Here is a 14,803-nt window from a genome sequence, read left to right on the forward strand (position 1 = left end):
CACAAATGTATTGAAGATCTCTATGATGCTTTATCGTTTTTTTATATCATAGTACAACCAAATCCAGCGACATTATTATGATAATTGATTTTTGGTGTAAGATGTGAAGTCCGAGATCCGATCAGATTCGAGGATACGATTTGCTTGGATATATTTTGACATACTTTGGCTGAACCGGGCCGAACTCTAACTGCACCTTCTATCCTTTGACATACTTGTTATATTCAACAGCGGTCTGATACTGTATTGGAATTTACTCTGCTGTTATTGTGAGATATGCTAGCTTATCGCAACATAGTTGATATTTCAATTATGGCACATGTTGACTCTTCCCTTTCTCCTTTTGACATTCTGGCATTTCCCATTATATATATATACCGTATTAATAACACTAATTTCTAATTGCCAATATATATATTATAGTTTTATTAACGAAAATATTATCTCGCAATTATGTAAATATTTTTATGCACGTAATTTTTACGTAATTAATTTATAATATGATACATAGTTCCAAAACGAATATAACATTAGATCTCATGTTAGAATATCGTACGGCTTACAAATTGTGTAGTAGTTAAAACTCAATTATAAATTATAATATTGAAGGGGAGAGTATAGTTCTTTTATAGTTTATACTTTGTGCAGTTGCGGGGGCGACAGAAAATGTCAAGTAGGGTGACAAAGCGGCGTCTGTAACGCCGACCTATTTTGAAAGCAAGCTTGGTTGACATACCGGTCAGTACAAAGGAGCCTCATTAGCTGTAACGTAAGCATATACGGTTTTTCGTTCGTTATGGCTAATATTTCCCGGAATCGTGGCGCGAGAACGACGGACGGAACGCGGGATTTCTCGGACCGGCAAAAATGTTAAACCTTGTGCCGGTTTCACCAGAACGGAAAAACGGAAAAAGCGAAAGAAAGCGACCAGATCCGCTCCGAAAATAAATCCCCGTCCAGACAACGTGTGTTCCTCTCCCCTTCCCCACCCCGGTTTATGTGCGGAGGCCGTGCTACAAGAGCCGCATGTCGCCTTTTTTCTCTCGCTTGTAAATTCCGTCGGACGTCTGCGCGATTCAAGTTTGCGTCTCTTCTGAATAGAAACGCATTTCGGCTGCGTAAATTCTTGACTGCGTGATACAAGTTTGGCTGGCATTGCATTTTCGTGAATCTCAGCGTGGATTCGTTTTGGTCATCCTTTTACCGAATATTTTGTAATGTAGTATATAAAAAGAATATAAATATTTTAACAAGATTTTTTTTACAATTTTCTAAATATTTTTGAAGTAATTCTTTAAGCAACTTTTGTTAATACTTAATTTTGTAATATAATAATATATAAATTTATATTCCGAGGTTGACCGCACGAATAATCATCTTATCGGTAAAACCTTATTAATCAGGACAATCGAAACTATTGGTACACTTTGAATTCATTCGCGACCTGTCCGTGAGTATCGTATTCTCTGGCCTCTTTTAAACGCGCATTCCAAGTCGACACACTTCCGGCGCAGAATGTACGCTATCTCTTTTCATTATTGAAACGCATCTTTAATTTCCTCAGCTTAAATCACGGAATTATTTTCCGTTATCTCGTACTCACATGTTGCAACTTCTTCGTGCGATTCAATGAGCACGTGGCTCACAAATATATCGTTTATCGTATTATTCTCAGACTTGCGACGCGTAATTTTCCGGAAACGTCGGAATTAGTTTAACGTGTAAATAGTAAATATGAACAGATTCTAACTGTTTCGAATAATTCTTTTATCCCTGTCATTTATTCGTTTCTACTAACGCTACATTTTAAAGCACCGTTCTAAAAACTTGGAATGAAACGACGCATACTTATTCCTGATTCATATATAATCATACGTTTCGTCCACGCTCCGTTTATGAACATAACATCATTCGATGATCTTGGAATGATGTTATGTGCGATAAAGGCAAGCTGTCGTCAACGAACGAAGGCATGTAACGTGGTCGTACGACCCAGATCTCTTCTCGTGCCTCAAGTGGCGCTTACTTAGATGCACCTGCAACCAGTCGCTGCCCGTCGTTGCCTGCCTACGTTCTAAGTATTGACGGCCGCTAATGTTACTGCGGTACGTTCAACCGATTATGGGTTACGATTGGGCTTACACGCTGTTGGAAGCCGTTTGTACATTGCTCACACATTATCGCAATTCCTCCATGTGATTCTATGACGCGCGTGGGCGAAGGTGCGACATACGATATACGGCTACTGACTAGCGGTCGATGCATCGACTATATCGATTCTCCGAAGCGCGAATATGTATGTGTTCGTACGTGCATATGCACGCATCGTACGATAGACTTCCCATTCATGCCTCACGACTGGACGTGTGTGCATAGTGTATAGCATAAAACCGCGCGTGAGTCAAGTCGTGGAGTAAGTCAGTAACTATTTACACTCTTATGAGAACGTTTTTTTAAACGTTACGATAACACGCGATAACGATGACATGTATATCCAGAAATCCGTATATATAAATAACGGGATGTATTGCTTAATATCTTGGAATCGATGTATGTAAACATCGTCGTTCTTTGCTCTGTGGCTTATCTTAAGTATGCTTCTTTTCTCTTCTTTTGAGAATGACGATGGCTTTTCTACTTTTATGAGCGAATTTTATTTTAGATATGTTTATTTGTATAACTAATTCCTTAATTAAAATTTTGTTAAGAACTCAAGTACACTTAAATCAGATAAAACATATGATTTTATTATAAAGCTTAGCTCGTTAATGAAAGCAGATATGTTAAACTTCAGACAGGATGTTATAGCTCACAAAAAATGACGACAAATGAACACTCATTGGCAAATTAATGATACTACCGGTCCATTTTGAGCGGGGTGCATAAATCGAATCGCGTAGTTGCCTCGGACGATCTCCCCTTGAGCGGTTGACATTGCATTCCCTGCTGTACGCAAGATAGAACTGTCTCCCGTGCGGCGATTGCAGTAGTGATTAAGTGTTCGTGCACGCGACAAAAAATGAACATCCGTGAAGAAGAAGATAGCATGCTTATCGTGGCATACGCCGGACGAATGCGACAGTCGCTTCTCGCTTCTCGTTCGGCGTGGTCGGCGACGCGCCAAGAATTGTCGCCTGTATTTTGGACGTGATATAGTTGATCAAAAGTATAATATGAAGTGCCGATTGATTGACTAACAGGACAGAAAGTGATTGGAGCGTTTGCAAAAATCAATTGTGAATCGAGAAGACAAACATCCTGTGGCAGTCTTGGATAGATTTTTGAGAATGGGATTGCGGCAGTAGGATTTTCTTTGGAAATTATTACATTAAACGTTGTTAGTGTCTTGCCGATAGATTTCTTTGACAGCGTGTCGTCAACGATAAACGATTTTTTCGGAAGCCCTAAGGGATCTTTGAAGCCAATCCTATCGGCTAACACTTCCTGGTAGCGCGATAGTCTTTGGAAGCGTTTCGTCTTCCTATCCGGTGGGCCGTACGTCTCGGAAGGCGAGAATTTAACAGACGCAACCTACGTGAATAACGATAAAGCTTTTAACGATAATTGTTCAGCAGTTTGTATAATTGCAACTTAAATTGCTTTCGATACATCTCAATTTCTATGTTGAAACATCTGCACATTTTCTCTCTCTCTCTCTCTCTCTCTCTCTCTTTCTCTCTCGTTATTTAACTATCAGCCATTTTTCGCCAAATATTCATAGATTTTGTATACCTTGAAAATTTTTAAAGAAATTTTTCAATTTTTCTTGCAATTGTAAAATAATGCCAATTTATTTCTTCGCTGGAGGAATGTCTTTATCACTCTTTTTCTTTCGCTGCATATCTTTTGGTTATTATAATAACTTTAAATCGTTTGTTTTGATAATCTCTTCATACCATCCTACATTGAAAATGGTACTTCTTTCATTTCTGCGCACTATGCAAATTTCTCCTCTCGTTCGATTGGAATGCAGCGATGTTATTTTTGTCTTTCTCTATGATCCACTGACGGTGTCTCCTTTTTTAACGGATTCCGCTGACGTTTCGTGTATCTTTCTTGCGCCCAGAGTTTTTAGGACCATGCGTGACGGCAATGGTGCATCGGGAGCGCAGGAAGAACCGAAAATAAAGTAGACAGGCGCCGAGCTGCGCTATATGAATACCGTGCCGCTCGCTCGCGGAGGTCCCGGAGAGAGAAGGAAATTTTTAGCCGGACGCATCCGTGTGTAGCCGCGCCCGCGTGTAATGTAGACTCCTCGTAGGACATGACTCGGGAGACAGTTTATGCGCCCGCGTTCATCAGCGCGTCCTTTCTCAGCTCCTGCAATGCACCGTAATTTATATCTTATCCAACGTTTGGCTTCGCGTTTTTTCGCACAATGTGCGAAAAAATCGTTGAATTGCGGTCTCAAAATTTGTGGACGGCCTCGTACACCGCGGGCATCACGTATAATTTTTGTAATATTGTCCAATGAAACCGAACGATATATACGAACGCTTTATCGACTCTGAATTGAGCCCAAGATATACGTTTACATATCACACAAGAATAACTTTTTACGCGTGATTGCGACTTTCGTGTAAAATGACGAAATTTCGAAGATAGAAAATTTCGTATGGATGTAGGTTAAACTTATTTAATGCGAATGTATTTGAAACCTTTTTGGTCATCACATCAAGTTCAAAATTTGACTAATCTTTGAAACATGTCTAAAATCGATCGTAAAATCTTTTGAGAGAGAAAGCCTTTTCATCTTCGTTTTACAAGTGGTTTGTATCGAATTTTAAAATAACATGAGTCCTATATTTTTTTTTTAATTATCCGGAGTGACAGTTCTTCATGAACACGTGTGTACGACATTCGATGCTTTTTTCAGGCATTGGAAAAATGTTATTTTCTTTTAGCATTTCTTCGAGAAAGAGCAGTCAATATTATCGTCTTGAAAGAAAATTTTAGCTTTTTAATTACATCTATAACAAAAAGAAATTGATGAATGAAGAACTAGGAATACTTAATTTTATTATTTATCAAGAGTTTTTATAAATATAAAACACACTTTAAAAAATCATATTTCTTTATTATGTATTAAGTAATTTTATTTTTGTATATATTTAATTCTTCTCAATTAATTTATTAATTATTACAATTGCTTCTTAAATTTTTAGACTATTCCGATTTATAAACTAAGTTCTTTACGATTATGAGTTATTTAAAATGAAATTTTTTACTCTCCATTAATTTCATATTAGATTTTTCAATTTCCGGTGTCGACAGGAAAATTATACGTTGGCTGTAACATACGATAAGCCTTTCTACGTTCCTGAGCGCGTAAATCACGTGACCGCAGCACGTCGGTCTTTGGCCCTCTTCAAGAATCGTGAACGATTCAGTTCTCCACGAGACGTGATGTATATGGGAGCGCGTGTATATCGAATGCGAAACACGATCTTTGAGCAGGATAATCGCATTAACAATTTTATGGAGGTCGATTCCATCGACCTCGAGATTATTAAGTTTGCAAAGTCTCGCTCATAAAATGATAGAATCGCTGCGATTGCATATAGATGAGACGTTTATATATGTATGTTACCAATGTGATTTCGTAAATTCTAGTCGTTCATGCTAGATCATTTGACGTTTACACTTACAGCACAGTGTTCGATTTTTGTGCGGCCCGAAATCTACAAAGTGTTGATGTCTAATGAGTGATTAACATGAAAACGTGTCGGCAAATTGTTGGGAACATTAGCGAATTGTTGGAAAGTAAATATCGTATATACGCGAGACATTGAATCTAGTAACACATGGTTGATTGGCCTGTGTGTTGACACATTGAAATATGACGTCCGTAGATCGATTTACGTAGTAATGGCAGTGAAAAAACCACATGGATATCGTATGCAATCAGACATTCTATAATTCCGACTAAATTATCCGAGTGTTCGCGATGTTGAAACATACAAGCAGGACTGGACGACCTCGAGTCGTCGTAAGAAAACGGAAAGGACGCTCGTTGTCCAGAAGCTGGCCTGGTACACCGAGACCTTTATCGATTGCATTGTCCGAGGTAAAGAGACTTCATCTCATTTAAAGTCTTGAAAAGCTAATCCATTACGACTAAATTATATGATGAAAGTTTGTTTTTATAACTTGTTTTAATATCTACTTTGAAATTTGAGAACAAAAATATTTTCGCGAAAATTGCGTCGACAACTGATAAAATGCGTTTTCGTTTTAAATCTCATTTAATGAAAAACATTTTAAAAAGAATTAAGTTGTAAAAACAAATTTATTACACAGTCTATTGACTTTTACCTTATTATATAAATTCATTTTTTCATTTTTATTATAGAGATCTTTTCTTAATTTAATTTAATTTAATTTAGATTATTATAATCTATGCAGCCTGCACGGAATTTGTGTAATATAACATATTATACACACGCATATACACACATATATTATATACATTATATAAATATGTTATTGAATTACAAAAATTCGGTGCATGTGTTATCTAAATCGTAATAGTCAATTAATATATAAGTAAAAATATCTAATAAAAATGAAAATATATGCATACACATCGCAGAGAAAGCATTATCATATACATACAAAAATATGTAAAATAAAATTGAGTAAATTTTTCTTTATTTCATGCTAAACATCCGCTGCGGATAGGGCGCACGATCTTTTATCTTTTGATTTTAATCGCTGGTTTTATCTTCTTCCGTTGAGGAAACAGTCATTTATTTCATATCAAGTTTCAATTACATGCCGATATCTTGATTCAGGGTATCTGTTCCTCTTACAATTAGTTGATAACCTTGTGTGTGAAGCGATACAAGCGATGTGTCTGCGAAGGAGATCATTAACGCTCGGATCAAAATCGACGTAAAAACGAGGTGATAAACCACATTGACATCTTCTCGCGATTGTAGGTACATCTAGTATGATGCACACGCGTTGTGTATTCGTGGATATATGTACCGCCTACACGCGCGGGTCGAAGGTCCCACGCAGAGATTGAGCGCACAATGTAGGAGAATGACAAACGGAATGAATGAGAGCGTATAATTGAGAGAGTATTTTTCATTTAACCATAGTTTATAGCTGTTCGCGAAAAATGGACAACACTGGGAGCAAATAACGTTTTTCGAAATAATATTTCAATACCTACGCTTCATTTTAATAATCGTTTGAGGTGATGTGCATTATTTGTTGCATTGATAATTTTTTTAAATAGTTAATCATTTCTCTACATAATTTTAAATGAATAATGTATAAATAAGTAAAATTTATTTTCTCGGAGTTATTAAATAGGATACGATGTTCGTTTAATTGTAGGAAGAATGCATTTTTTTAAATATTTTTTTTTAATTTTTGTAAGGATTTTATCCTTAATAAAACATCGATTGTTTAATTTAATGTTTAAATTTTTTGTTATTTATTATTTACACATTTTTTATGTATCTTTAATTTATATATATATTTTTATGATTTAAAAGACATGTGTATTTGTACTGGACTTATTAATTAACAGGAATTGAGTATATGAAATTTGATGAGAACGTGATCATATTTTTCACCGCGCTGAATGCAGTGTAATTAAACGCATCATAAAATATTTTTGTTTAAATAATTCGCTATTGTTTTGCATTCATACTTAACATGCGGTAATTGTTTACAATTCAGTCGTTACGTCAAACGCATGCACATTCTGCATTCGTTCGTTTATACATTGCGTCACGATTGCGTTACGCTTTTGATTACTTGATTACGAATATTGCGCCTGCCTTTAGAATCAAGTTATTAAGCAAGAAGAGAAAGGCGGGAGATTATAATTGTAAAATGTGCCATTTGGTTACAGTTATTGTACAAAAACGTTCATGTTGACATAATATCGGATTAGTTTGCAATTTTTTTTAATGATTATGTGGAACAAAATAAATATGTTTGAATCATTCGGAAAAATGTGCAAGTAACGTATTATATCATTTTTCATGCGATATAACGAACTATACACGTCGGACTACTTTTTTTATCGCGACGATGTACGCGACCGTGCAAAATACCGAATCGGAATGTCGTGTCGCTCGAGCGATCGATCGTCTATGGAAATTGAACTTTCGTCCCGAAATTGGCTAAACATTCGTTGTAACAATCGAGTCACGAGGGAGCGGTTCCGTGAATGGAACGTATAACCAGCATATCTACCGGAAGTCCGGCCTACGAGTTCCGGCCTGAAGTGCACTCGTCTCATTGTCTCTTTCATCCTTTTTTTTTTCGTTGCTGTTTAGCAACGAATGCTGTTGTCTGTTAGCCGAAAAAGAGACTGTCGTGAAGGGTAAAAAGCAGCTAACACTGCCATAATATGCGGCTAATAATTAAATGTTTCAAGTGGCAATTTTTTGATAATCGGATATTTTAATATTCAATTAATACTTAGCAGCAGCTTTCTCATAACAAACTTGCAAAATCTATTATTAGAATTAATATAATTATTAGTTTTCTTTTTTTTAGAAATTTGATAAATATCAGTCTATATAATGTGTTGCATGAAGTGAGCGTAGAAGCTCTGCAACATTCACAATTATAAGCATCCGCAAATTAGATTATCAGCGAGCGCTGGGTGTCCGTAGGAAGAGATAGTATTAGGTGCATCATATTGCGTAGAACTTATTTATTATCTTTGTATAAATCGCGATTTATTCTTTATCATATATTCTGTGCAGTTGTATACGTATACTATGATCTGGATTAAAAGTAATAATCAACATAAGATTGACATATGAGATATAATAAACGCAGTATCGATTATCCTGGGATTGACCGATATTCGTTATATTCGCAAGGAATAATAGAATATCTATTATTATTTTCTGATAAAATGTCGCTATTTCGGTTTAAAGCTTCTTCCTAATTAACTTGCGAGGGAGCTCTTTTTAACAAAAATATTAATTCTTAGTGAATAATTAGAGAAATGAAGACATTATGACGAATGTCGGGAACAAAAAAATGGATATCTAAAACTTGTTTAATTAACTTCAAGTGAATTATTCTTTAATGTAATTTTAATTTATGGTTTAGCTATATAATCACTTACTGAAAATCAGTAGATTGTACGTGCTGTATTTGTATAATTTATTTATAGTTCACTTATTAACTTATTATAAATTGCCTTTTGCAGATTGACTACCCGGAAGTTCATAGCGGAGGGAGGATGCATCGACCACCGCATCCTCATCCCATAACTGACCACCGTCAAGTCAACCTGGTTTTCGATGACACGGTAAATATCTCTCTATTTTTTATTTATTTATAGCAATCATATAACTGTGATTATTTGCATTTGAATGTTTTTTCTCTTACTTGTCTGAATAAATAATGTCTAGTAAATGTTGTTATGATCTTGCGAAAATCGAAAACGAAGAAACCCTTAGGCATTCTTCTTCAAAAAAACCTCGTTGGTTTCACATAAATCATTCTTCTCAGGCATTCACGATTGCGTATAGCTTCTCTTTTATTCCATCTATTTTCTTGGCTCCTATTTTCTAAATCTTGACGAAAATATTCCATTTTCTTGTTTCTATCTGGGTTATCTTCGTTCCAGTATAATCGTTACAGGACATACGTTAAAAATTATTTGAGTAATAGCTATACGATTAATAAGATAGCAATTATCTATAAAAGAAATATGCGTAAAACATTTGTAATAAGAAGATTTGAGAAAGTTTTTTTTTTACTTTCTGACTCTGCCTTTATCACGACGCATAGTCCCAATTTTTCTGACTGAGAAATATACACTTAACTTTACAATTAACTTTATCGACAATGCCATATGATACAACGATGATACAACGATGATACCTCCATTTATATATATAAATAATCTACGAGATGTTCACGAATAATTTTGATAATCAGTATTTCGCCGGTTTGGTATCGAAACGTGTGCAGAGTACCTGCATCGCCATCCTTCCGGCGGGCAAGAAGTTGAATGGGAGAAGTAATTTGGAAAGTAGTGTGTGGCGCGGTACAAAAGGAAAAGTGAGATACACGGGCACGAACGACATAACGGGTCGTATAAATCATCCGTCGGGTCGGACAGTGGCCTTTGAGCGGTTACTATCCGTTGCTGGATAGATGCTTTGAGCGGACCAGCAGCGGCGTTTCTCTGTCCTTATCCACCTATCTCATCTCTTTCTCTCTTTTTCTCCATCTCTCCCTCTCTCGTTTCATTTTCCTCTCTTTCTCTCTCGCTTCTTTGCTCGATCGACCGTCCGTCGACTCCTTAAGCACATTTCACACGATCGCTCAACAGTGACTTTCTATGGAGAGGCCTCTTAAGATCAATTCAGGTGTCGTTATCAGCGTCAATTTACGTCATTGTTTGCTTATTGTTCCGCATGGCGATTAACTAATCGCGAAGGCTGATGAATATTAATCGCGGGAGCATCGGTGCGTTCTTTTTCGATCAGCTTCTCGAGCGTGTTTTGCAATATTCTTATGACGTTACGTCGGCCGCTGACATTCGCGTGGGTATGCAAATCGAAGGCTGCATTACGTATCAAGCGTTGTTGTATTTTTAATCTGTTATTTTTGTCATATCTTTTTATTATTATTATTAACCCTTTCAAGTTTGATTTTTTTTCGAGAAATGGGACATATTGTTTTGTTATTTTTAAAAGTTTGGAGGATTGCTGAATACAAGATGAGATCAAAACATAAACATTCAAAACGGCGGATCAAAGAAATAAAATACTGTCTATAAATATAATAATGTAATTATTATATAATAAAATAAAATTGTAATAAGGAGAGAGAGAGTGAGTGAGAGAGAGAGAGAGAGAGCGAGAGAGAGAGAATCTTCCATGGTTACACTGTTCAACATTTTACAAGTATGAATAGTTATTTTCGATCTATTTTTGCCTGCTGAATACAAATCCGTTGTTGAAATTTGGCTATTACATAAAATGACATCAAAGAAGCCAGAAATAACAATTTTGAGTAAAAAAGATGTAAATTTTTGTGCTAGTCCGAGGATTTTCCGATCTTTTTACGTAAATAAATTTGTAATCTTATGATTGATTTATCATATTTTTAAGTTAAAATTTAGACAATTTCCTATAAAACAAGCTTTGATTGAACTGAATAGTTTAATATTTTTCAAAAATATATATTTTTAAAGATTCTGATTTTGCATATGTATCACTAAATCTGAAAGAGTTAATTGAAAATTCATAGTAATTATAAGTAAAGTTAATTAAGTATCTTTTAGTTTCCACTTTTTTCGAACGCTATTCTTAATATCAGCGTGATTCAAAATTAGAGTTTTGTTAATTACAGTTTTATTTTCAATATATAAAACGTATAAAACGTATAGCCAAGTAATTCCGTTAGATATTTAATAAAAAAACAAGTTATTTTGCATTAGTTTGTTACGATGAACATATGTAAATTTAAAAAATTCAAACGTAGGAAAGAATTTTTATCTAAAAGATATTATAACCTTTATTTTTCTTCCGTGTTAAATACTTATAATTATTCATAATCATTCATCGTCAAATCGTTTCCAAATCCCATCAAGTAACCTCCCACGACTCTGATGATTACCATTATTTAAATTCTCTTCCCCGTTGTACGCAAATTACACTCAATTACCCTTTTCTCCTAGCATATAGTTATATGCCCGCGATTATAGACATTAATAAATTATTTGCATTATTATTATGTATGTTATTTTCACCCCGTTTTTAATTTTTTTTCGTTTGAAATTCTATTTGTTTTGCCTTACCGCAACTGTTGTAATGAGAATGAGCTCTATAACAATGGTTTTATATATTATGTTAACAAGGTGGGATGCGTCTTCATATAACGGCAGCATAGCCTGCCTGCAAATATTGAGATTATAAAGATGCAAATCCGTGCCGCGTTTATGAGCTGCGAAATTACGAATACTGATACTGGATATACTAACTAAAGATATGTGTGTATATTCAGTGTAACACAAAATTTAATTTAATCCCCATGCAATATGGATAATGAAATTTTATTAAACATTTAGCCATGGTTGCAACCTCATGTGAGAACCAAAATTTAATTGAATTTCCAGTCGGTAAACAATTTTTAATATATCCATATTAATTTCGTTTTATGTGATTCTAACTTTAGTTTCCTTTTTATTTTATGAATTAATTCAATAATTCTGTATAATGAGATTTATTTTTATTTTTCGCACATTTTAAACTTCTATTAAAACCATACATGAGCATAGATTTTATATAAGTATTACGAAAAATCATTTCATATACTAAATTTCCACATAATTATATATGGAAAAGTAAATATAATTCTGTCTGAATCTTTTCTGTATCTTATAAACATAAAGTTCTAGTGTCAATTTGATGTTTTATCGGATCGTCAAGAAATCAGGTTTAATTTTGCAACCTCGATTGCGTTTGTAATTAGATTCACGGACATATTCATGGACAAAACGATTAAGAGATTCATATATCAAATTCTTAAAAAAAAAAAAAAAAAAAAAGGAATCGTGCGTGGAAGCTACAGGTGGCCTGGCATCCCCCTCTCGCCTGGCGGTCGACATGGTATGCCCCCTCCGTTGACACGGACCTGAAGAACCGCTCACAGCGGTGCGCGGCGCGACGAGGCGAGTCACGTGACTACGCTCTGATCCGAGAGAATGCCAAAGGCACGACACGGCGCGGTGTGGACGCGGTGAGGTGCGGGTGGCGGCGGGGCGCGAGACGAGATATAGTCCTATGTCCGCTAAGCTGACGACCGGTCGCGACGACGGCCGACGGCGACGACAACTGAACAGACAGACTGACGGACAGTTGGACGCATCACGAGTTTCGTGCCAAGCCGTACAAAGAGGGTCACGCTGCTGAGACGCGTTGCGAGTTCGCGTCCGCTTCCACGCGCGCGTTGCGGCACGCCAGTGAGAGAAAAACAATCGGACGAGGCGGACAAGGGGCGCGTAAGGAAAATGCGGACGCGTTCCGTTATCACGGACGATTCGTCGGATCTGTCTCCGTGATTGTCTCCGCCAAGGAGGAAGACGCAAACAACAGCGGAAGATCGTGAATTCCGCCTGACGCGATGGACGCGTTCGGCGTGTATCAAGTGAGTGTGCCTCTGCTCTCTCGGAGATATGCTCAAAATGGCCTTGGCTCTCTTTCTCTCCGTCTCCCTCTCTCGCGCGAGCTCGCGAAAGCGGGTTCTCGGAGAGCGCGAGGTGTACGCTCCGCGGTCGCCCCTCGCGATGACATGACAACAGTTGTCTTGGGCGTTTTGTTTGGATGACGAATATGTATATGGACAAAAAGTATGTACACCCGCGCCTTGATGCACGGTCCGCCGCGTATGTACATATGTACATGCGTGCGTGCGTGATGTCATGTCGCTGTGACCTAACCTAACCGCGAACTAGAGCCTGTCCCAATCACGCCCATTCCTGGTATTTCCTACTTTGCGCTGCTAGCGAGCGAACGGCATCGTCGTCGAGAGGTTTTTGTTTCGCGCCTAGAGCTATGCAGGTGTAGGTTATCTCTAGTGCCCGGGAACAACATTGCAAATCATTTTTTTGTAGATCTTCCTCGGCGTATTATCGTTTTGAATAGTTCTTGAACTGCGCATTGTTATTGTTAACACAGTCGTTAGATTGATGATCTAGAAGAGTCATATCACATATATTACATTTTTATTATTATTATGTTATATAAATTATAAAAAATACATCAATGTATTTTTATAATTTATATAACTTATCTAAATGATTGCTTGTGTAAATGAAAGATGAACTCCTTATCAATATTATGGTTTCTAAATTTTGTTTATCATTTCTCTTTATTTATAATTTTAATCATAAAAATTTCTCGAATGTAATATTATAAATATTATATATCTGTGTAACGTTTCCTATGATACAATCACAGAGATTAGAATTTATATCTTATGGCAACTTCTTTGGATATGTCATATCTTGTATCAAACAAATTGTTATATTGATTTATACATTTTTGTGTAATAAACATGTAATATTTAGTATTGAAAAAATATAAGAGAAAATGTATTAAACAATTTTACAAGTAGTAGTAGTAATATTGAAAAGAAAGTGGGCCTACAAAAAACTCTAACGTTACCTGGAGCTAAAAGTTTTTTAACACTCCGCTGGTTTCTGAGCTGGTTATGTTAGCAGTTTCAGCCTAGTGTCAGACATCAAGGCTGAAACACATGAGATTGCTCACCCTCTTTTCTTCAAGATCCTTGAGCTCTAAAAACATATGGCTCCAGGATCTCTATCTTTTACAGACAAGCGCAGGACATTGACGTAATATATGTAAGCTGTCCTCGCTTTCTTTTCTGCATAATCTACAGAAACAATTTTATAAAGTTTGATATAAAATTCTTCTTAATTGTAAGAATATAATGTGTGTAAAAATAGTTTGTTGATTATGATAAAATCTAGCAAAAACTATATATATATATAAATCTTAAAGAAATTTAGAAATAACATTAAATAAGTTGATAAATTTTTTTTATAGTTCTCACAGGGCCTTACGGGCAGGCCGGAGTTGTATCAGAAATCAAATAGGAGTAGTCATTCGAGTGACACAAGTTCAGCATACAGTGGATCCGACACCATGACATCTGTACAAAGTTCATTAGACGCAGATCCTGATGAAGTGGATTTGTCAGGTCTTGTGGAGTCTATTGTTGATAGTGACGAAGAGGAGGATCTGGCAGAGAGCATGGATGTAAGTATTATGTTACATTTTGC

The 14,803-nt window shown here is 36.1% G+C and overlaps 1 protein-coding gene across 10 annotated transcripts in view; it reads left to right on the forward strand.

The window, feature by feature from the left end:
* LOC105451981 (rap guanine nucleotide exchange factor 2-like) overlaps positions 1 to 14,803 on the forward strand; it is a 114,517-nt gene that overhangs the window by 86,028 nt on the left and 13,686 nt on the right. For all 10 annotated transcript variants that reach the window (XR_974651.1, XM_011692736.1, XM_011692739.1 and 7 more), the window contains 2 exons: positions 9,191 to 9,292; positions 14,568 to 14,780. Coding sequence is in view for 9 of the 10 variants with exons in the window: in XM_011692736.1 (XP_011691038.1) it covers positions 9,191 to 9,292; positions 14,568 to 14,780 (315 nt within the window). In the remaining variant the exon portion in view is untranslated. The remainder of the gene's footprint in view (positions 1 to 9,190; positions 9,293 to 14,567; positions 14,781 to 14,803) is intronic.

Source organism: Wasmannia auropunctata, unplaced genomic scaffold, assembly GCF_000956235.1.
Source record: "Wasmannia auropunctata unplaced genomic scaffold, wasmannia.A_1.0 LD336039.1, whole genome shotgun sequence".
Lineage (NCBI taxonomy): Eukaryota > Metazoa > Arthropoda > Insecta > Hymenoptera > Formicidae > Wasmannia > Wasmannia auropunctata.